Source organism: Cricetulus griseus, chromosome 10, assembly GCF_003668045.3.
Source record: "Cricetulus griseus strain 17A/GY chromosome 10, alternate assembly CriGri-PICRH-1.0, whole genome shotgun sequence".
NCBI classification, from domain to species: Eukaryota; Metazoa; Chordata; class Mammalia; order Rodentia; family Cricetidae; genus Cricetulus; species Cricetulus griseus.
In genome coordinates, this window is record NC_048603.1 from 29,608,753 (window position 1) to 29,631,529 (window position 22,777).

Below are 22,777 nucleotides of genomic sequence, written 5' to 3' on the forward strand. Positions count from 1 at the left end.
ATCTTCACTTCCCGGGGCCAAGACGCTCCTGCAAGTCTCCCAGCCCTGCAGGGCGGCCCGAGCAGCTCGGGTCTGCGGAGACGCCGGCCTGGCAGCCACTTCTCCAAAACCGGGGTCGCTCGCTGCCTTTCCCGCGGTGGCTCCTGGCGAAGACGGAAAATGCAAACTGGAACGGGGAGGGCGATGCACGAGAAAACTGCCGGGGTTTAAACTCCCCGGGGAGCCGGCCTTTGCAGGACGCGGGGAGAGCACTCCCTCCAGCTCCCTGCGGGGCTCAGGACGCCCGAGAGTCAGCCCCACCGCGTCTAAAAGACTACCACTCCCAGAGTGCCACGCGCCGCCCGCCCCGCCCGCCGCTTCCGGGTGGGCCGCTGGCCGGCGCCGCTCTAGGCGCCGCGTCGTCTCGGTGCCCGGCCGCGCGCGCCATGGAGGCCGGGGGCTGGGTGCTCGGCGGCGAATTCGAGGACTCCGTGTTCGAGCAGAGGCCGGAGCGGCGGCCCGAGCCGCCCGCGCCCCACGGCGCCAAGCTGTGCGAGCCGCAGGTGAGACGGCGGCCTCCTGCCGCCCGCCCCGAGCCCCCGAACCCCGGAGCCCCGGAACCCCGCCACTGCCCCGCCCGCTGCAGTCGGGGCCTGTGGGCTCGCCGCCTCAGTCCTCCTGCCTCCTGGCTGCCCGCCCCGCCCCGCACCCCACCACATACACACCACACACACACACCACATACACACCACACACACCACACACACCACACACACCACACACACACACCACATACACACCACACATACACACCACACACCCCATACACACACACCACACATACACACCACACATACACACCACACCACATACACACCACACACACACACACACACACACACACACCACACACACACACACACACACCACACACACACACACACACACACACCACACACACACACACACACACACACACACACCACACACACACCACACACACCACACACACACACACACACACACACACACACACACACACACACACACACACACACACACACACACACACACACACACACACACACACACACACACACACACACACACACACACACCACACACACACCACACACACACACACACACCACACACACACACACACACACACACACACCACACATACACCACACACACACACCACACACACCACACACACACACACACACCACACATACACACCACACACACCACACACACCACACACACACACCACATACACACCACACATACACACCACATACACACACCACACACCCCATACACACACCACATACACACACCACATACACACACCACACACCCCATATACACACCATATACACACACACACACCACATACACACCCCATATACACCCCATATACACACCACATATACACCACACATACACACCACATACACACCACACACACCACACATACATACCACATACACACCACACATACACACCACATACACACCCCACATATACACCCCACATACACACCCCACATACACACCACACATACACACACCCACAAACACACCACATACACACACCACACCCTGTATACACACCCCTCACCCCGCATACACACCACATATACACACCACATACACACCCTGCACCCCATACCCCCACCCTCACCCCACACCCCCACACCCACACCCCCACCCTCACCCCACACCCACATGTCCTGCGGGCTTCCCCAGGCTGGAGCCACACAACACCTCCCTGCCCCCAGCCCCTGCCCAGATGGTCAACAGCGCATTCTTGCAGGCCAGCCAGCTGCCTGGAAGAAGAAAATTTAAAGCCAATTTCGTTTCTTCCTTTCCTAATAGGATAATGAAAAATGGGTGGAGGTTTGTATATTGTCATTAAGAAGCTGGGAATGGCTAGTTAGAAACGGTTCGTGACTAGATAGCTGCAGAATGCGGAAGCTAACTGTGGCCCAGATGTCTGGCCTTGAGTGACATGGTGTCAGAAGAATAGAACAAAGTTTAGAACATCCCTACTGTGACGGCTCTGGAGAGGGAAACTGATTTAGCAGGCTAGCGAGGAGTCTCAATGGATACTCAGTGAAGTGTTTGGAAACACAGCCAAGCCATCAGAGTGTGTTGAGGACATTTGAGTGAGCAGAATTTGGAGACAGACTGTCTTCAGCCTCAGCAGGCTTATTGTAAAAGGCAGTAGGATATGCTGCTCTGGGCTTCCAGAGTCTCACTTTGTACCCAGGGGGTTGAAGTCAGAATAGGGAAGTGTTCTTAGAGGCGCCACCTCTTCAGAGTCTCCTTGAGTCCGCCTGGGATGCACAGGGCCTCTGGAAGGAGGTTGTCGTCTCCTTTGCTTGGACCCTCTGTGAGTCTGTGTGCTATTTTCACAATAGCATGTCACCATAATCGTAGGCTCCTAGGGGCATAGGATTGTCGGTCCCTTTTCACTCCGTGGCACTCACAGAAAACAGACACCACTTTAAAGAGTCCTTGGCACGCTACAGGATGTGGTTGAAGATGTGTGCTGTTTTTCTTTTTTTCACAAATATGTTATTGACATGTTTATACTTGTGGCCATTAAAAGATGGTTTTTAGCCGTATTCATTTATTTGTGTGCATGTGTGTGGGTGAGAGTGTCATGGCACTGTGTGCTGGTTCTTTCTTCCGCCACACGGGGCCAGGTCATCAGGCTTGGTGACAATCTCCTTTACCCACCGAGGTGTCTCACGGACTCTTTGATCATTTTAATAGAAACCTGGGCCATCAGTGAGAAGGCCCCGCAAGTAAAATAGACTACTGCAGCCAAGTCTGATGACCCGAGTTCTGTCACCAGAAGGAGAGAACTGATTCAGCCAAGTGTGCTCTGATCTCCACTGTGCACAGTGGCATGGACGTGACCTCACACATACAATATAGTAAAAATGTTTTTAAAAAGTCGGGCCATCATTAAGACATCATCAGAGCCAGGCGTTGGTGGCGCACACCTTTAATCCCAGCACTCGGGAGGCAGAGGCAGGCAGATCTCTGTGAGTTCGAGGCCAGCCTGCTCTCTAGACCGAGTGCCAGGATAGGCTCCAAAGCTACACAGAGAAACCCTGTCTCGAAAAACCAAAAAAAAAAAAAAAAAAAAAAAAAGAAAAAGAAAAAGATGTCATCGATGACCAGGAGTGTGGCTCAGTGGGTAGTGCTTGATACCAAGCATGTGGACCTGAGCACCTGTGTGAAAACCAGGGTATGGCAACTGGCACTGGAGACAGGAGTCTCCCAGGGCTTGCTGGTCGCCAGTCTAGCTGATTGGTAAGCTCCAGGTTGGGTGAGAGACCCTGTCTTGAGAAAATACGATGGAGACTGATAGAGAAAGACAACTGGCATTGATCTCTGGTCCTCACGCCACACAGGCACAGGCACACACACACACACTGCACATACAACCACATATCAGTTGGTCTGGTGTGTCCTGTCTGTAATCTCAGCACTCGGGCAGGGGCATACAATGAGACCCTGTTTCAAAAAGTAAACAAATAAAATGCAGCCATTGTGTGTCCCCTGTGTTCTCCTGAGTCTCATGCTGAAGCAGTGTGTCCTTGGCGGTGAGATGGTTGAGTTGTGGCAAGTTGTTTTTGATGGTGAAGTAAAAAGCGTCGCTTCAGTCTTCATCATGACGCTGTCCTCTTGGTTTCTAGTGGTTTTATGGAGAGACGGCAAGCAGTGATGACATGGAAGTTCTCACTCTCAAGAAGTTCCGAGGGGACCTGGCCTACAGACGACAGGAATACGAGGTGGGAGCCAGCGTGCGTCGGACTGCGACACTTGAAATGGGCTCTTGTGCGATCAAGACGGCACATGGAAAGAACAGGGTCCCGTTAGGAGTGTGCTGTGTGGACGTGGAGTTGTTCTGCATCGATGCTGTGGCTAATCTTAGACTCCTAAGTCCTGGTGTTTTCTATGGGGCCCATATTACATTCTGGTTTTTTCCTAAGTCCAACCAGAGAATCTTTTGGGAGTCTATAGGTCTGCTTCCCCCGGCTCTGTAGGGGCTCACATGTGACTCTCCAGCATGTCACAGGGACAAAATACCCCAGAGTATGCAAGAAAAGGGAACAGTTAGATGCCAGATTGCTTCACACGCATGTCCACTTCATCTTTGTCAAATATTAACAAGGTGTATGGCTGGGCCTTGTGGCATATGCCTTTAATCACAATACTGGGAAGGTGGAGGCAGAGGCAGGTGGATCCTGTGAGTTCAAGTCCAGCATAGTTAATCTACATAGCAAGTTCCAGGCCAGCTGGAGCTATACATGCCTCAACACACGTACATGCACATACACCACACACACACACACACCACACACACACACACACCACACACATACCACACACACACACACACACCACACACACACACACACACACACACACACACACACACCACACACACACACACACACACCACACACACACCACACACACATACACCAACATACACACCACACACACACACCACACACACACACACACACACACACATCACACACACATACACCACACACACACCACACACACCACACACACCACACCCCCACACACACACACCACACACACACCACACACACACACACCGACACACATACCACACACACACACACACACATACACCGACACACATCACACACACATACACCCCACACCCTCCCACACACACCAACACACACACACACACACACACACACACACATCCCAGTAAATCCAGGACTCAAAGCCTATTCTGTTTGCCTCTAGAACGTTCTGTCTCTAATACTGTGACACTCACCATAGCTGTAGACATTATGACCTGCAGCCATTCTTTCTCTTCCTTTTAGAAAAAACGTTAACAGTACTGGTTGAAACACTTGGGCCTCCTGTAGGTCATTGGAAGGGTTGGTTACAATGCTACTTCCTACGTAGGGAAAGGTCATCTCGACACTAGATCCATACCCTCTCCATGTCTCCCTCTTTCTTTAATAACTGACAGAAAGCGCTGCAGGAGTACGCCAGTATCTCTGAACAGTTGCCATCTACCAATTTTGCTATGAAAAGGGATGTCCAAGAAGGCCAGGCTCGGTGTCTGGCTCACCTGGGGAGACACGAGGAAGCGCTGGAGATCGCAGCAAACTTGGTGAGTGGCTCCATTGCTTGCTCTCATGCTTTCCTGTACCAAGGACATCAGAGTCGTTTCCTCTCTGAAAAACAAACTTGTGCTGGAAGCAGGCTTGGTAGGCTGGGACTGCAGAAGGAAACTGTCAGCAGTGTAATTATTGCCATGAAGCTCGGAGCCCTGGAAGTGATTATTTTCTTGGAATATTTTCCTGTGCTAATATGAGAATTATTGCTTAGAAATCTTATTTGCAGAAGTTTTGCTTTTACGATGAATATGTCCACACAGTGGTAGGATTATGAGTGATTTTTTAGATTTTTCAGATCTATTTTAAACTTTGATTTTGTGTATGCATGGTGGGGGGGGGGTCCACGAGTGGGTGTGTGAGTGCAGGGCCGAGGAGCCTAGAGTCGCTGGCTCCCCCTGGAACTGGAGTACATGAGCTACCTGGGATGGGTCCTTCGCAAGAGCAGCACGTTCTCCTATCACCCAGTCATCTGTAGTGCCCACTTATTATCCCAGCATTGAAGCATGTTTAAATGGAATTAATGTCCAAAGAGGGACATGCCAACTATGCCACCAAACCCTTGTTTATTAATTAGCATACCAGTTGTCTTAGTTAGGGTTCCTATTGCTGTGAAGAAACACCGTATGCCACGGCATATGTGGGGGGCAAAAGACAGTTGGTGGGAGTTGGTCTCTCCTTCTGCCATGTAATGGTTACCAGGGATTGCAGCAAGCACTTCACACCATGGCCAGGTCAAAAGGCAGTCCAGCAGTTGGTCACATCTGTGGGAGGCATGGCACTGTGCTGTGACCATATATTATCACTCAGATTCGAACCCAGGGCTCTTATTAAGTGCTCTTTCAGGAAGGGAAAGCAGTAAGCAATAGAAATAGTTAAAGTACGGTGTGCTCAGTGCTCGGGTAGGTACGGTGTCACCAGATAAGTTATGTGGGTCTATTTCATGTTTTCTCTCTCAGTATAGGAGTGCTCGGAGAACCGTACTGGTTCCTGTGATCTGCGTACTGGGCACTTTGTCCTGTATGACACTCTGTTAGCTCTGTGCAGGGGTGTGACCTGGACAGGATGGCCTTCCCTTAGATTTCACATCAGGTTGAAGGTAATTTCTCTCTGCCATCAACTCTCTGCAGACTAACCTGGGAAAAGTGGACCCTTTCTCTAACCCACTGGGCATCTGCCATATGGCAGGTTAGGTGAGAGATGGTGGCTCTCATGGAGACTTCAGAAGGGCTTTTTGATCAGAAGGAAACAGAGCAGCCTCCTATGGCAAGGAACAGCAGAGACAGCATTGGGTTCAGTACCAAGCCGAGCGAGCGCATGTCCTGGTAAGAAGTCCGGGCTAAAGATACAGATGGATTCCTCCAAGTCCTCAAGGGTTTAAAAACCCTGAACTATTAAGAGGAAACCATTAGACCAGTGCCTGATAAGAAAATGCATGTCACACCTCATCACTGTGACAGATATGACTTCACCACTGTAATAGATATGACCTCATCACTGTGACAGATATGACCTCATCACTGTGACAGTGTGACCTCATCACTGTGACAGATACGACCTCACCACTGTGACAGATATGACCTCAGCACTGACAGTGTGACCTCACCACTGTGACAGTGTGACCTCATCACTGTGACAGATATGACCTCATCACTGTGACAGATATGACCTCATCACTGTGACAGTGTGACCTCACCACTGTGACAGTGTGACCTCACCACTGTGACAGTGTGACCTCACCACTGTGACAGTGTGATCTCATCACTGTGACAGTGTGATCTCATCACTGTGACAGATATGACCTCACCACTGTGACAGTGTGACCTCACCTCTGTGACAGTGTGATCTCATCACTGTGACAGTGTGACCTCACCACTGTGACAGATATGACCTCACCACTGTGACAGTGTGACCTCACCACAGTGACAGATATGACCACCTCACCACTGTGACAGATATGACCACCTCACCACTGTGACAGATATGACTCAGGAGAGCATGCTTAGATCACGGTGTCAGAGTCCACACTCCGCGGTCACTGGGCTCTGTGTTTCTGGGCTACGGTGAGACAGTGTCGTGATGGAGATGTCTAACTGAGACAGCGGTCTCTTCTGGCAGCCAAGGTGCTGTGGGCCAGAGGCACTGGCTGGCTCGCTCCTTCTCCCTGTTACTCCATCTAGGAAGCCAGCTTGTGAGGCTTCCCCATTAACTAGTACGGTCTAGAATTGTCCCTTTAATGTCGCCCCCCGAGTGCTTCTCAGTGCCATCAGGTTGTCAGCTGAGACAGCATCACAAGTCACCCTCACCAGCACGATACCCAGATAACCATAGAGGACGACGGTAGGAGTTGAACAGTCCACGGCATTTATGTTGTTGGCGTTGGGCTTGTCAGGCTCTTTCACATGAGTGCTGCACTATGGCATTGGGGTGTTGTGGTTTGAAAGAAAATAGTCCACACTATTAGCATGTGTGACCTTGTTGGAGGAAGTGTGTCACTGTGGGAGTGGGCTTTGATGTTTCCTATGCTTAAGCCACCCTCAGTGTGACACAGTCACTTCTGCCTGCAGTTCAGGAACTCTGAGCTCCCTCTCCAGCCCCGTGTCTGCCTGCAGGCTGCCATGTCCCTCCACGATGATGAACTGAACCTCTGAACTGTCAGCCTGCCCCATCTAAATGTTTCCTTTATAAGAGTTGCCATGGTAATGGTGTCTCTTCACAGCAGTAGAAACCCTAAGACAGGTGGCTAGGAGATTCTGGAGACCATTTGCTGGATCATTTTCTAGGAATATGGTTTCGTGTGTGTGTGTGTGTGTGTGTGTGTGTGTGTGTGTGTGTGTGTGTGTGTGTGTGCGCGCGAGCCCTTGCGTGTACATGTACATGTACACAAGTGCTCGTGAGTGCCAGCCAGCCACAGCCTTTAATGTGGAGGACAACTTGCAGGACTCTGTTTTCTTTTTCCATCATACATGTTTGAGGGATCAAACTCATGTGCTAAGATTTGGCTGCAAATGCCTTCATTGGCTGAGCTCTCTTACTGGCCATGGGTTATGGTTTGAAACACAAAATCTTTGTAAGTATTAAGTTCACTTGACCTGTATAGCATGAAAAAACACTTCTGGTTGATAACACACAGCTTGGGCGTCTAGGTGCTTCTATTTCTATATGAAGACATCTTGTAGTTAAGGCTTTGTTCCTTTTCTTCTCCTCAGGAAACTAAAGCAACCAACACGGACCATCTCACCACAGTGCTGTACCTCCACTTGGCTGTCTTTTCAAGTTTGCAGAGCTTGGAGAAGACAATTCTGTGCTTGCAAAAACTCATTTCCCTGCATCCTCTGAACCCTTGGAGCTGGTGGAGATTGGCAGAGGCGTACCTGAGTCCAGGGCCAGGCCTGCCAGCATTGTGTACGTCATCTCGGGGACAGACGAGTGTCACCTCAAGTAACAAAGACATCAGTTCCTCCATTGTACATTCTGGAACAGACTGTCTTTTGTGTTTCCCAGCAACCTTGCCTGAGAGTGCAGTATTTTCCACGGAAGCCAGTGGTTGTAATATCCAGAAGGCCGAGATGGCTCCAAAAAGTCTGCAGAACTGTCTGACAAAACAGAGAGCAGCAGCGTGGAGGGTGGAGGCCCGGCTGAAAGCCTGTGCCTGTCTGATTCGAGCCAGGTGAGCCAGGGAGGGTTCGTCAGCACACTGCATGCGCTTGGACAAAGGCTGTTTTTTTTTTGTTTTAAGGGAGGAAAGATTTGCTTCTTTAAGTTAATTTTTAAAGTTAGCTCTGTATATAGAGAATGAAGAACCCTATACAAGGCTGGGAGAATTCAGACCAGTGCAGCCACTTAGCAATCAGTGTGAGGTTCCAAAACTAAAATAAATAAAACCAAGCAAGGGCCTGGTGTGCATGCCTTTAATCCCAGCATTTGGGAGGCAGAAGCAGGTGAATCTCTTTGAGTTTGAGGCCAGCCTGATCTACATAGAGAGTTTCAGGACAGCCAGGCTACGTAGAGAGACCCTTTGTCAAACAAACAAACAAAAAAATCCACTCCAAAACAAAAGCCAAAAATAAAACTACCCTATGACCCAGCTATGGCGTATACCTGAAGCACTCTGAGCTAACATGTCCCAAAGATACTTGTGGGTCCATGTTTATTTATTTATTATTATTATTTTATTATTATTATTATTATTATTATTATTATTATTATTATTTTGGTTTTTCGAGACAGGGTTTCTCTGTGTAGCTTTGGAGCCTATCCTGGCACTCGCTCTGGAGACCAGGCTGGCCTCGAACTCACAGAGATCTGCCTGCCTCTGCCTCCCGAGTGCTGGGATTAAAGGCGTGTGCCACCAACACCCAGCCTGGGTCCATGTTTATTATTTACAGCAATTAAGAAGTGGACATGACTGTTGCTAATGCTCTGTTGTTACAAGGAAGCCCAGCCACTGGGGAAATGAATTCTAAAGCAAAGTAGGACACTAACAAATGTTAAAACATTCCATAAGACTATTGGTGTAGGCCTAGAATCCCAGCACTTGGGAGCCAGGAGGATCATGAGTTCAAAGCCAGCCTGGACCATATTATAGTGAGACCCTGACTCAACAGAATAAGACAAAGGCTCATAGTTGGAGGCGTGAGGCAGGACGGGTTGGACTGCTGAAGGACTCAGGCAGCATTGGCTGAAGAAACATCCCCTTGCACTTAGATTAGAAACCCACAGACCCAGGTGATGCCAGGAGGATGTGGGCCCATCTGTAGGAGTCAGCTCAGTGAAAACAGAGAATGCTCACACTAGGAGTTTGGGAGATGGTGCAAACCGGAGGCAGAAATTGCCCAATGATCATGACCCTGTTTTGAAAAAAAGCAAAAAAAAAAAAAAAAAAAAAAAAATACAGCTCTTGTTATTAACTGAAGATAGAGTGTGAAAATTGGAAACAAACAAAAAGTCTGTGAAGAGCAATTAAAATGTTTACACATTGAAGAGGAAAAGAGCCATTTCTGAAGGAGGGCTTTCTTGCTTGTGTCTGGCAGAGATCTGAAGAAAGCTTGCTCTGGGACTCAGTGTGTGGTGCAAAGCATAGTGCTTGGCACTTAGTTCCTGCCGCGGAGCCTTCCCGTGCTGGCTTCTGGGGACTGCTAGCACTTTGGACCCTTAAAATGTATGGATTAGAGGGAGAGGGGAAGGAGGAGGCCTTGACAGGTTCTGTGGTTTGTAAGTGAGGAAACAGACCCTGAGCAGAAGAGAGGTTCTTTTTCTGAATTTGGAGAACCCATTGAAATTCACTAAGAATTAAAAACAATTAGCAGATGCCTAATTATCATCGATTGTGTCACCTTTTGTTTGTTTTGTGTACAGGGTCTCACTGTGTAGCCTCGGCTGGCCTGGAACTCACTGTGTAGACCAGGCTGGCCTCAGATTCATAAAGATCCACCTGCCTCTGCCTCCAAGGGCTGGAATCATAAACACATGCCACCTTGCCTAGTGACTATGTCACTCTTACTTGGAAGCACATACGGCATGCAAGAATCATAAAGATGGTTTTAAAAAGCCCAGGGCAGAACAACAAAGCCCAAGCAAGAGTCTTCTTCCTTGCAGCAGTCGCCCTATTGAGGATGGTATGATTGTAGCCAGTGGCTGGCACACAGCTGCTGAGGGCTTCACCCTGGTGTGAGCAGAATCCTGTGGAGACCAACCGAGGGAAGAGCCAGCTTTGTCCAGGGGCAGTGCTCAGCAGCTGGCTGCCAAGTGCTGGTTGCTGTGTCCGCTCTCTTTTGTATTAATTCCTCGTGATTTTCATGGTCCTGCGTCTGTGCAGTCCATAGTTCTTTGTGTTACCTTGCTCACACATGCACTGTTCCTTAGGTGAGGAGGGTGTGCTCTTGTGTCTGCTGAGATAGAGAGAAGGCTCAGCTATAAGGCATAGAGGATCAGTCCCATGGTCTGCCGATGTCTTAGAGTTTCTGTTGCACATGGGAAGACCCCATGACCACTACAACTCTTATAAAGGAAAACATTTAATTGGGGCTGGCTTATAGGTTCAGAAGTTTAGTTCATTATCATCATGGCGGGAAGCATGATGGGCCCACAGGCAGACATATGGTGCTAGAGAGGGAGCTGAGAGTTCTATGTCTCGGGCAGGCAGCAGGGAGAGAGACTGAGAGTTCTATGTCTCGGGCAGGCAGCAGGGAGAGAGACTGAGAATTCTATGTCTCGGGCAGGCAGCAGGGAGAGAGACTGAGAGTTCTATGTCTCGGGCAGGCAGCAGGGAGAGAGACTGGGCCTGGCTTGGATTTCTGAAACCTCAGAGCCCACCCCCAGTGACACAGTTCTTCCAATAAAGCCACATCTCCTCCAACAAGGCCATAAGTCCTAATCCTCTCAAATAATGCCACTCCCTATGAACCTGTAGGCTTCAGGCTTCATTCAGGCTACTGCAGTGTCTAGAGCAGCCATGTGGGAAAGACTCAAGGAGGGCTGTAAACCACAGAACAGGGCAGGGAAGAAGAAGGCTAGACTTAAGTCAGATCTGATTCTAAGGTGAGTCTGGACTGTGCTGCTGGCTGTCTGTCTGGCCTTGCAAAGTTACATCACCTCTGGGCTCCGGATTCCTCATCTTGGCAGACAGAGGAACAGGAAAAATGCCTACTGCTTGACGGTGTGGAATTAAGTTATCTAACACACCTCCTACAGTGCAAGATCTGTAGCTAGCCATCGGTAAATGCTAGCCATGGGTAAATGCTAGCTGTCCGTGAATGCTAGCCATGGGTAAATGCTAGCCATTGGTAAATGCTAGTTATCCATGAATGCTAGCCATGGGTAAATGCTAGCTATTGGTAAATGCTAGCAATGGGTAAATGCTAGCTATTGGTAAATGCTAGCCATGGGTAAATGCCAGCTATTGGTAAATGCTAGTTATCCGTGAATGCTAGCCATGGGTAAATACTAGCTATTGGTAAATGTTAGCCATGGGTAAATGCTAGCCATGGGTAAATGCTAGCTATTGGTAAATGCTAGCCATGGGTAAATGCTAGCCATGGTAAATGCTAGCTAGCTATTGGTAAATGCTAGCCATGGGTAAATGCTAGCTATTGGTAAGTGCTAGCTGTTAATTAAGCACTTTCTTTTTTTTCTTTTTTTCTTTTTTATTTTTTGAACAACCCATGTGGAGTTTATTTACCAGAAAGGGAGGGAGTGGGGGGATGGGTAGTCAGCCAACCCAAGAGGAGCCAAAAAAGAAGGGAAGGGAGATGGGAGGCAGGACTTTTAAAGGGGGGGTTGCATATGCGCACGGGGGTTTTGCACCTGCGCAAGAGCCCTCACAGGTCGCAATGCATGGCGGGTGTGTGCCCGTTGTTAGGGGGCGGGGTCATCCAGGTGTATTGTTCTTACAATCCCAGCTGTTGTTTATTATAAAAGTTGGAGAACTGGGCATGGCAGGTTAGGGAAGTAGGGGCGAAGAAGTCTCAAGGCTGCTTCCTGCTGGCCTGGGGCGTTGACCGTCTTTGGGGGGTTGGGGTGCTGCCACGTCCTGGGGTTGATTGTTGTTTCATTGCAGTCCAGGCCGTATGGTATTCTCTGGTGCCTTTTAGACCTGGCAAGATGTTCACAGAGCAGAGGACAAGGTTAAGATTAGAAGAAAAATTTTTTTTCTTAGGTCCTGGTATTTGAGGGGAGATTGTAAGGCGAGGGAGGGGTTCCCGAGGTGTCCCAAGATGAGGGAAGGGAAATTGGGACTGGGGAAAGGTTGGATATTACCTGGAATGAATCTGACCTGTTTGGATCTGATTCGGCTCCCTGGAACTTATAAGAGTCCTTAAAGTTTGTGAAAACATAAAGATGAGACATATTAGATCATATCTAGGTGGTATGAAATCTTTCTGGTTACCTTTAACCAGAAGGCACAAACACTTGGTGGTCCTTGTATCTTTAGATCCATGGCTTTTAGGCTCGCAATCCTGTAACAACAGCTAATTGGTTGGATTAAGAGTTTTAAGTAAGTTATTGTGGGATACTTGGAAATTGATGAGCAGGGTGTAATTAGAAGCAGGAGAGTTTAAATCAGCCTTGTAGAAATTGAGACTTATTCTTCTGAAATAGGAGGCAAAGTAGATGATTTCAGTGTCCTCTGAAACCTAAGGGAACAGGGTCCTGTTGTAGAAACTGTGTATGAAGGGTGAGTCTCAGGTGGAGAAGGAAAGGGCTTGAGGTGGGATAAGTGAATCCAGTGGGGAAGGCCCTCAAGCTTAGCTGCTGTTGGAGTGACAAGAATTACTTTGAAAGGGCCCTTCCACTTAGGAGACAGGGGGAGGGCTCTGGCCTGGAGGAGAAAGAAGTACTTGATCCCCGATATTAATTGGGGAGGTACAGGGGGTGGTACATGGTCGAGGTAGAGAGTGGTCAGCAAATTCCCAAAGGAGGGATCGGAAATGATTGAAGTAAAGGTGTAAGCAGGCGGTCAGGGAGAGGGGAGAACTTAGGAGAGAGTTCAAAGGGTGAGATGAAAAGCGGTTGTTTAGGGAGAGCCCTAAGCCTGAAAAGGGCCAGAGGCAGAAGCTTTACCCAGTCAAGGTGAAGTTCCTGTGACATTTTAACCAGAACAGTCTTTAAAGAACGGTTAGTTCTCTCCACCTTCCCTGAGGACTGGGGGTGGTATGGGATATGAAAACGCCAAGGGATATTGAGAGCTTTAGACAGGGTTTGAGAGATCTGAGCGGTGAACTCAGGACCATTGTCTGACTGAAGAGAGACTGGAATCCCAAACCAGGGAATAATTTCCCTTAGAAGGATGTCAGAGACAGTCTGAGCTTTCTTGTTAGTAGTAGGAAACGCTTCTACCCACCCAGAGAAAGTATCCACTAGTACCAGGAGGTATTTAACTCGCCTGACATGTGGGTGAAGTCAAGTTGCCAGTCAGTCCCTGGGAGAGAGCCCCTGGCCTGGTGTGTGGGAAAAGGGGAGCTACAATACCTGGAGTTAGGGTTTGACATCTGACAGGTTTTACAAGAGGCAGTGATAGTTTTTAAGAAATTTAAGTCCTCAGAAGTAAGTTTGAGGTGAGCCTTGACAAACTGAGAGAGAGCCTTACTGTTAGGGTGGAAAAGCTGGTGTAAGTAGGACAGAATTTGTCTCATGTCAGGAGGTGGCTGTGAGGATGTGGGTTGTAGTGTATGAACTCCCTGTGGTGGGTGAGGTAGATCTGGGCCTCGGAGGGCTGCAGCCCTAGCTGCTCTATCAGCCCGGTTGTTGCCCCTAGAGATAACGGAGCTGCCAGTCTGGTGTGACCGACAGTGAATAATTCCTATAGCTTTGGGGAGGTGAGAGGCCCTTAGCATGGCCATAATATAACCTGAGTTAGTTATGGATCCTCTTCTTGTAGTAAGTAGCCACATTCCTTCCAAACAGCTGCGTGGGACAGGAGGATATGAAAAGCATATTCAGAGTCTGTGTAAACATTTAGAGAATGTCCCTGTGCCAATTGGAAGGCACGGGTGAGGGCCATTAATTCAGCCTGTTGGTTAGTAGTGTGGGCAGGAAGTGCCCGTGCTTCCACCACCCTGGTGTCCGACACTATGCCATAGCCCACTTTATGGGTCCCCTCATGTAAAAAGGAGCTGCCATCTGTGTGCCAGGTATAGGTGGCCTGAGGTCGTGTGCCCTCCTGTATGTGTGAAGAATGGGGCAATAGTTCCTCCAAGGTTTCAATGCAGGAATGAGCTGGGGAACAGTTAGCATTAGGTTGAGATGGAAGATTTGAGATATTAAGGGGTGGGCAAGATTGGAAAGTAAGCGTGGCATCTTCTACTAATGCCACCTGGAGGGAAAGAACTCGGGCAGGAGGTAGAGTTTGTAAGCCTCTGTAGGTTAGGAGATGGGACAGGTTGTGAGGGGAGAAGACAGTGATGGGCGACCCAAAGGTTAGTTTCTTTGACTCACGGATGAGAAGCTCAGCAGCTGCTAAAGCACGTATGCAGGATGCCCATCCTTGGGTGGTCAGGTCTAGCTTCTTCAACAGATAAGCTACAGGTGCAAAGGAAGGTCCTAGCTGGTGACCTAGAACTCCAAGGGCAAATCCTTCTTTTTCTGTTACGTAGAGGGAGAAAGGACGAGTTAAATCTGGTAGATGAAGAGCAGGGGCTTTCAGGAGAGCCTGTTTAAGTCTCTGAAAGGCCTAGTCACAGGGTTAAGAAGAAGTCCATGTGGAGGACTGAGAGCCGCCTCATACAGGGGCCGGGCAAGGAGGGAGTAAGAGGGGATCCAGGTGCGTTAGAAGCCAGCTCTTCCCAGAAATGATAAAATCTCCTCTTTAGTGGAAGGAACTGCAAGAGACCCGATTAAGTTTTTCCTGTCTACAGTAATAGCTTTGTGGGTTGGGGTAATGGTTAGTCCCAAATAGGTGACCCGAGGAGTAGACAATTGAACCTTAGAAGGTGAGACTCTGTAACCCCTGCTAGACAGGAAATTTAGGAGGGTGGAAGTGTCAGTCCCGCTAACTTCCAAGGAGGGGCTACAAAGTAGAATACCATCTACTTACTGTATGAACTTGGATTTAGTTGGAAAGACAAGAGAGAGCAGGTCAGAAGCCAGGGCCTGACCAAAAAGGTGTGGGCTGTCCCGGAAACCCTGAGGTAGGACAGTCCAGGTGAGCTGAGTGGAGGCATGAGTATCGGGATCAGTCCAGGTGAAAGCAAAGATATTTTGAGACCGGGTGTGGAGGGGTATAGAGAAAAAGGCATCCTTAAGGTCTAAAACTGAGAAGTGAGATGTCCCTGGGGGAATAGTAGAGAGGAGTGTGCAAGGGTTTTAAGTTCTCTAAAAGACATCCCAGCGGTGTGGATGGGCTTATTTCCTTAGTTGGCTTATTTCCCATAAGCCCCTCTCCGAATGCTCGTCAGCCCTGGGCAGGTGGGGGGGGGTACCGAGGGGCCTTAGCCCGATAGACCCGGGTCTGAATAGGGACTCAGCTGTCCCGAAGAACAAAAAGAAAATAGAAGAACCCAACAGTCCCACAGCGACTAACCACTGAGGGAGCAAGCAGCTACTGATGGGGTCACCCGTAGGAAATAAGCCAAGAGCGATTGTCGGCGAAGGGGGTCGGCCGTGACCGTGAGGATCGTGGCCGGGTGCTCCCCCACCTCCAAGAACACCAGAGGGGTGCCAGGCGATCAACGGTCAGCCCCTCGGGTTCAGGGAGACGTTTATGCCGACTGAAAGGGGTAGCCTTACCGAATTGGGTCCTGTGTTGTATGTAGAGTCCCAGCAAACCGGTGAGATGGAGTGTGGGTTGTCAATCGTGTGTTAAGGGTACCCTTGACCTAACAGGCGCCTGCCAGCGGGCCTCGGGAGAAGGTATAAGAGCAGAGCCTTTCCACGTGTGGGCGCCAAAATGTTATTCTTTAGTTTAAGCTGCAGCTGCTGATATAAAGAAAGGAACAACGGATGAACAACCCACGTGGAGTTTATTTACCAGAAAGGGGGGGGATGGGGGATGGGTAGTCAGCCAACCCAAGAGGAGCCAAAAAGAAGGCTAATTAAGCACTTTCATTGGTTTGGTTTTTTACTAACCTAACACTTGTGTCTTTTTGCTCGTTGGTTGATTTTGAGGCAGTGCTCACCATGTAGCTAAGGCTGGCCTAGAACTTGGATGCCTCTGTCTCCGGCCTTTCCAGTCTAGGCTGTAGCCATGTGCTTGGGTGTCGTAAGGTTTGGTCCTTATCTTGAAGGCCCAGAGAGTATTCACAGGCTTTGCATTGGAGTGTGGTCAGGGCTGTGATTCAGGTGGCTGGAAGAGGCCATTTGGAACTTTGAACAGCAGTGGGGAGGCAATGGTTGTCAGTGGTGGATTCTGACCTAGAATGGTGATGGAGCAATAGCAGCAGGACTTCCAGCTGCTGAGTGCCTGGCTCTGTGGGAGCCTGTGCCCCCTGCTGCCCTGTGGAGCCTCTCACACCATCTCTGTGGTTTTCAGGCTCTTGCTTCAGCTCACCCAGTCTCAGCAAACCTCGTTTGCTTTGGAGAGGAACTTAAGGACTCAGCAGGAGATTGCAGAGAAAGTGAAGGAGCTCAGCCTCCCTGAAGGCGCTGTGCTGTTGGTGGAGGAGGTGCGTATCCCTCAGGGTTTTACAGAACAACCGTGGAGCTGACTCGTGCTGTCCCCATACCAAAGCAGGGCCAGGTGTCATACCTGAGGGACTTCTGTCTCCCCGGTGTGTGCCTTTGGGTCACCCAGTCATCCAAGTGGCCCTTCACCATCATTTTCCTGTGGTTCTCTTTCCTGTTCTTAGCAGCAGCGTTCATTAGTGCCTGGCCACCTCAGTATCCTTAGTTGGTGGTTAACTGACTAATTAATGTTTTGGAGCTCGAACCCAGGACCTTGTGTGTGCTGCGCAGTCTCTATGCTTCCGAGTCACCATGGCGCTGAACTTTAGTGGACGAGTGTCCCTCCCTGTCTGTGAACTAGTTTTGTGCCCGTCCCACTCGTCCTCACAGCCCACCCGGTGAGCCAGGCAGAGCTGGAGGTAGGGCTCCCAGACAGTGTGGCTCCCTGAGGTTAGAATGCCAGCAGCAGGTTGTGAGAAGTGAGATGTGAGAAGTGTTCTCTGCTCTGTCTACCCGGTCACTTCCTTCATGTTTACAGAGACATGGAAATGCCATTTTTGAGCCTCTCAGCCCTTTCTAAAGCTGGCCTTTTGTGAAGAGCACCATTGAAGGATACATCAGAGAGTGTGTGTTGAAACTCTTCTGCTTTTTTTCTGTACACACCAGACTTTGTGTACACACTGTATGGTCCCAAAGAAAGCCAGAGAGATGCTGACTGTGGTGCCTGTCAGCACACCAGTGTCTGCTTGGCGCTGGGCCCCGCCCCCGTGCTGTCCCATGAGATGACTCTGTGTGTGTGTGTGTGTGTGTGTGTGTGTGTGTGTGTGTGTGTGTGTGTGTGCGCGCGCGCGATAGGAAACACTCCCCGTGTATGTGTTATCATTGCCAGGTACTTGTGAGTTTTCTTGTTGCTGTGTGAAGTCCAGGCTGCTCTTAAACTGTTGGGTTCAGGGCATCCTCCTGTCTCAGCCTCGGGAGTAGTCAGACCTAGAGGTGCGTGTCAGTGTCTCTTCCTTTCCTGCCTTCCTTCCTTCCTCTTTGCTTTCTTCCTGCCTCCTCCCCAGAATACACATCAAAATGGCAGGGGAGCGTGGCAGGGCAGGTACTGGGAGGCGGAAGCAGGTGGGTGGAGCCTTGGAGCTTGCCAAGCACACCCTGCCTGTTATGGGTTCTAGACCAAGCAAGAGACTTTGTTAAAATCCGGGTGCCCGATGAATGACGTGTACATATGTCTACCCACACATGCTCACACGTGAACCCACACAGATTGAAACGGGAAGTCAGGACGGGAACTCAAACAGGGAAGGAACCTGGAGGCAGGAGCTGAGGCAGAGGCCATGGAGGCAAGCTGCACACTGGCTTGCTCTGCCTGCTGTCTTATAGAACCCAGAGCCACTAGCCCAGTGATGGAACCAACCGTAATAGGCTGGGCCCTCCCCCACTGATCACTAATTAAGAAAATCCCTACAGGCTTGCCAGTGTTAGGGAGGCATTTTCTCAATTGAGTTTCTCTCCTCTCAGTTGTCTTTATCTTATGTCAAGTGACATAAAACTATCCAGTATACAGAGGTGTGAAAGTCACATTAGCACAATTTCAGTCATTTAATTATCCTTTAATTATCCAAAAATTAAAATTGGATGCATCTTCCTCGTTGCAATATTTAACCTCAGATTCCTGTACCACCTAAGATCAGATTGGGTGCCGTTGGGGACCTCCGTTTCTAATCCAGTGTGTTAGACCATGGATCGGATTCTGCTTCTTGTATTCCATCATGCATCCCATGTTCAAAGATCCCCCCCCCTTTTTAATGTTTGTGGGTGTGGACATGTGGAGGTCAGGGGGAGGCAGGGTCTCTCACTGGTTTTTGACTTTGCTATGTGAGCCAGGCTTCCTGCCCAGAAGCTTCCTGTCTTGTCCTCACTGGAGTTACAGGGCTAAGCACATCAGGGCTCAGCATGTCAAGCTGCCATGCTTTCTCCCGGGTCCCAGTGATGCAAAAGCAGGTGGTCCTGCTCACAAGGCAGTGTTTACTGACTGACAGCCCTCAGCCACCTCTTGTCACTGCTTTGCCTGGGCTGGCCTCAGATTGGACGCCTTGGCTTCCTAAGTAGCTTCTTTTTAAGATAATGACTTCTGGTGTTTTCCCATAGCTTAAAACACTGATTTGGGTTTTGTTGTTTTGTTTTTGTTTTCCATGTTTTTGGTTTCTTAAGACAGGGTTTCCTCTGTGTATCCCTGGCTATCCTGGGACTCGCTCTGTAGACCAGGCTGGCCTCAAACTCACTGAGATCTGTCTGTCTATGCCTCCTGTGTGCTGGGGTTAAAGGTGTGCACCACCACTGCCCGGCTAAAATACTGACTTTAAGACTAGGCCTGGTGCCATGCTCCTTTAATCCCAGTATGTGGGCAGCAGAGACATGTGGATCTCTGTGAGTTCAAGACCAGTCAGGTCTACATAATGAGTTTGAGGCCAGCCAGGATGGCATAGAGAGACCCTGTCTCTAAACAAATAAAAACTGATTTTCACCAAATCCAGGAAGTCCTCACTTGTGAGACAGGTCACTAGGATACGTCACTGAAAGAGAAAGATCATGCAGTGTACAAAGTGACATACCAGTGCATGATTTCAGAGACACTGAACGGATGAATTAGCAATGTTCAGTAAATGAATAGAGCATCTCATTGGCAGTTACCTCAAAAGATGTGTTATTTGGGGTGGGGGTGGCTTGGTGGAGAAGAGCTCAAATGAGGAGGACCTAGGTTTGAATCCCCACACAAGCCAGGCATGGTCACAAATGCTATAACCCTAGCACTGGGGGACAGAGAAGGTGGGTCTGTGAGCTGGCCAGCCAGCCTAGCCAGAACAGCCAGTTTAGGGTTCAGTGACAGGCCACCTCAAGGGAGGAAGGCCAGGAGTGACAGCAGAACTCTTTTTTTGGGTTTGGCATGCACAGGCCAGGGTGCATTCTCCCCACACACATGTACACACACAAAGCACGTAGTTCATGAAGAGCCACTCTTGGGTTGCACGTGTGGCTTTCGTGGCCACATGAGATCTCAAGGTTGGAGGACCTTTAGGTTAGTGTCTCCCATTCCCTGAACAGCGCCCCTGCTGGATGGCGTGTGAACTCTCGTGCTGGTTAGCAGGACACTTGGTAGGACGTGCTTTGCTCACTGTCATTATCAAAGGGTCACTTAGTGAGGTCACATAAAGGCCTCCTAGAATCTAATGTTGTCTCATCAAAGACAAACTAGGCCTGCCACACCCAGGGTCTAAGTCTGTGCCCTGCCGTCTGATCGGGACCTGGAGGGGGCAGTATTGTGCCTTTCTTGGGGACCTGCTAAAGCCCTAGAGAACCTGGGCTGTGGAGGGTTGGACTCTCCAGGGCAGTGAGATAGATCGTACCCTCATCACATCCTGAGCTCTGCCCCCCTCAGTTCGGCCTCCACCCTTCCAGCCTCAGCCTCTGGCGGGGAGGGAGGAGCCCAAGGTACACTGTCAGCAGAATAACCTGGCATACAAAGGTTGACTCTGCTCCCAGGAGCCCAGGAGGGGCAGCCGCCACCCTAGGACTTAGGAACTCTGTTACTGGGGAGGGTGAGCATGGAAACAGGTCAGTTAACATCTGTGAGAATAGCTGTGGAACAGGCCTTCTTGGTACAGTGGAGTGCTTCCCCCAGTGTTTCATGTGCAAGGCTTTCCAGCCGGTAAATCATCTCCATTCTGTGTCTGCTGCCTCTTTAACTGGGCTAGTCTTTCTCCTCCTCTCCTCTCCTCCTACAGGCTATGGGGGAAGATATTACCCCAGAAAAAATAAGAGATGAAGTTCATTCAGAGGTGAAGTGTGTTGGCCCCGAAGCCCTGACTACCTTGGTGACTGCGTCCTCCAGAGAATTTGAAGACAAGTGGTTCAGAAAGATCAAAGACCATTTCTGTCCCTTGGAAAATCAGTTCCACATGGAGATACAGATCATGGCTTAAGAAAGCTTGTCAGGACCCAAACATCTTGTACTGCATTGTCCTTGTTTATTTTAGACAAGGTCTGTGTAATCACTGAAAACGGAAATACAGATGATTCTCTATATTGTTTAAAAAAACCTCTCTCCCAGGTTATTTCAACTTTTCAGTTACTTCCTTTCGTGTTTCTGAAGTCCTCAAGTACTGTCTTGAAGGTCTCTGCCACCTTAGTGGGCCCCTCTTGGGAGAATGGTGAGGAGGCTGTGCCAGCTTCTTTCGCTGCTTTAAGTGGGGCTTGACTGTGACAGGTGGTTCCAGAGGTTTCTGTCATCACAGTGAGGACAAGTCTCAGTCACAGTGGCCAGGAAGCAAAGGCAGACAGAGGAGGGTGTGGACCAATACAGCCCTCAAGGACATGCCCACAGGGACCTACTTCCTCGGCTAGGACCCACCACCTAGAGTTTCTGCTGCCTCCTCGTAGTGCGCTCCAGCTGGGGACCAAGCCCTCAACGGCGAGTGTGTTGGAATTCCATATGGCAGCCCTAGCAAAGGCTCTTGCTCTACTGTCAAAGGCAGCTAGACTACAAGAGTCTATAGCTCAGGTGCATCCGTCAGAAATGGCCGAGAATACTGAAATGCTGGAATAAACCGGCTGTGTCAAGAGCTGCAGAGGGTTGGGTTTTACCTCCTTGCTAGCTTCCTGGATGCTGACAGAAGACAGGACACTGAGTCAGAGACCGGATTCCATCACTCAGGGCCCAGCAGGCAGGATGAGCCTAGGCATATTTGTGTCAGCTCCTTTTGCCTCCAGGTCTCCAGGAGGTTGGCTGTACGTGTGGGCACACAGGAATGCACTGTGAATCTGCATTAATATAACACACATGACTGACTTGCCCTGCAGGAGAGGAACCCTGGGCTTAGGGAGGCCAGATTACTAGAGTGAGTGAGTAGCCCAGATCTCAGTTGGATCCTTTAGCCACAGGTACCACCGTCCCCAGAACCGTCTGCATTTACAAGAGGACATTTTCTAGGAGAAGTGATAAAGTAGCCCTCGCCCCACGCTGTCTTTTATTTAGACTTTCAGTGGAGAGATGTTTCCAGCCCCCGGGTGAGGTCCCCAGAGTTCCTGCCCATCCTGGCTGGCTTCACCTTCCCTCTGCCCTTCCCCAGACAGACAGGGGCTGGCGGTGCTGAGTCTGGTGACTCTCAGTGACTCGGTCAGCTTGACCAGCAAGTGCGACTTTAGTTTCTCAAATGGGAAACAAGACTGTACAATTAACAGGCATCGAGGTTTTAGAAACCGTTAACCATGTCGCACCCATTCAGCCATTGGTTACTGAGCTCATATGTGTCACTCACTGTAGGATTCTGGGGAGACGTGGGCTGGAGTTTGTGGTCCGGCAGTGGGTCACCCTGGGGGATATGAACTGACAGGGCTTGCCATGTCCCTCCCAGTGTAGCTGTGGCCCCCTGAGCTCTCCTGTCCACAAGTCCTTCCCTTTAGCCTCCCGATGGAGCCCTGTCCATCTTAATCCACAGGTTTGGT

The 22,777-nt window shown here is 49.9% G+C and overlaps 2 protein-coding genes across 2 annotated transcripts in view; both read left to right on the forward strand.

Moving 5' to 3' along the window:
* Nucleotides 1-3,793, forward strand: part of Zhx1 (zinc fingers and homeoboxes 1) — a 47,891-nt gene extending 44,098 nt beyond the window's left edge. Inside the window, exon 4 of the mRNA XM_035449680.1 lies at nt 3,698-3,793. The gene's annotated coding sequence lies outside the window, so the exon portion shown is untranslated. The remainder of the gene's footprint in view (nt 1-3,697) is intronic.
* Nucleotides 383-21,387, forward strand: LOC113837489 (uncharacterized protein C8orf76 homolog). Its single transcript, XM_027431657.2, has 6 exons — nt 383-542; nt 3,698-3,793; nt 5,026-5,169; nt 8,383-8,843; nt 17,142-17,274; nt 21,058-21,387. The coding sequence occupies exons 1-6, from the start codon at nt 426-428 to the stop codon at nt 21,253-21,255; spliced, it is 1,149 nt and encodes a 382-aa protein (XP_027287458.1). The 5' UTR covers nt 383-425; the 3' UTR covers nt 21,256-21,387.
* The last annotated feature ends 1,390 nt before the right edge of the window (nt 21,388-22,777 follow it).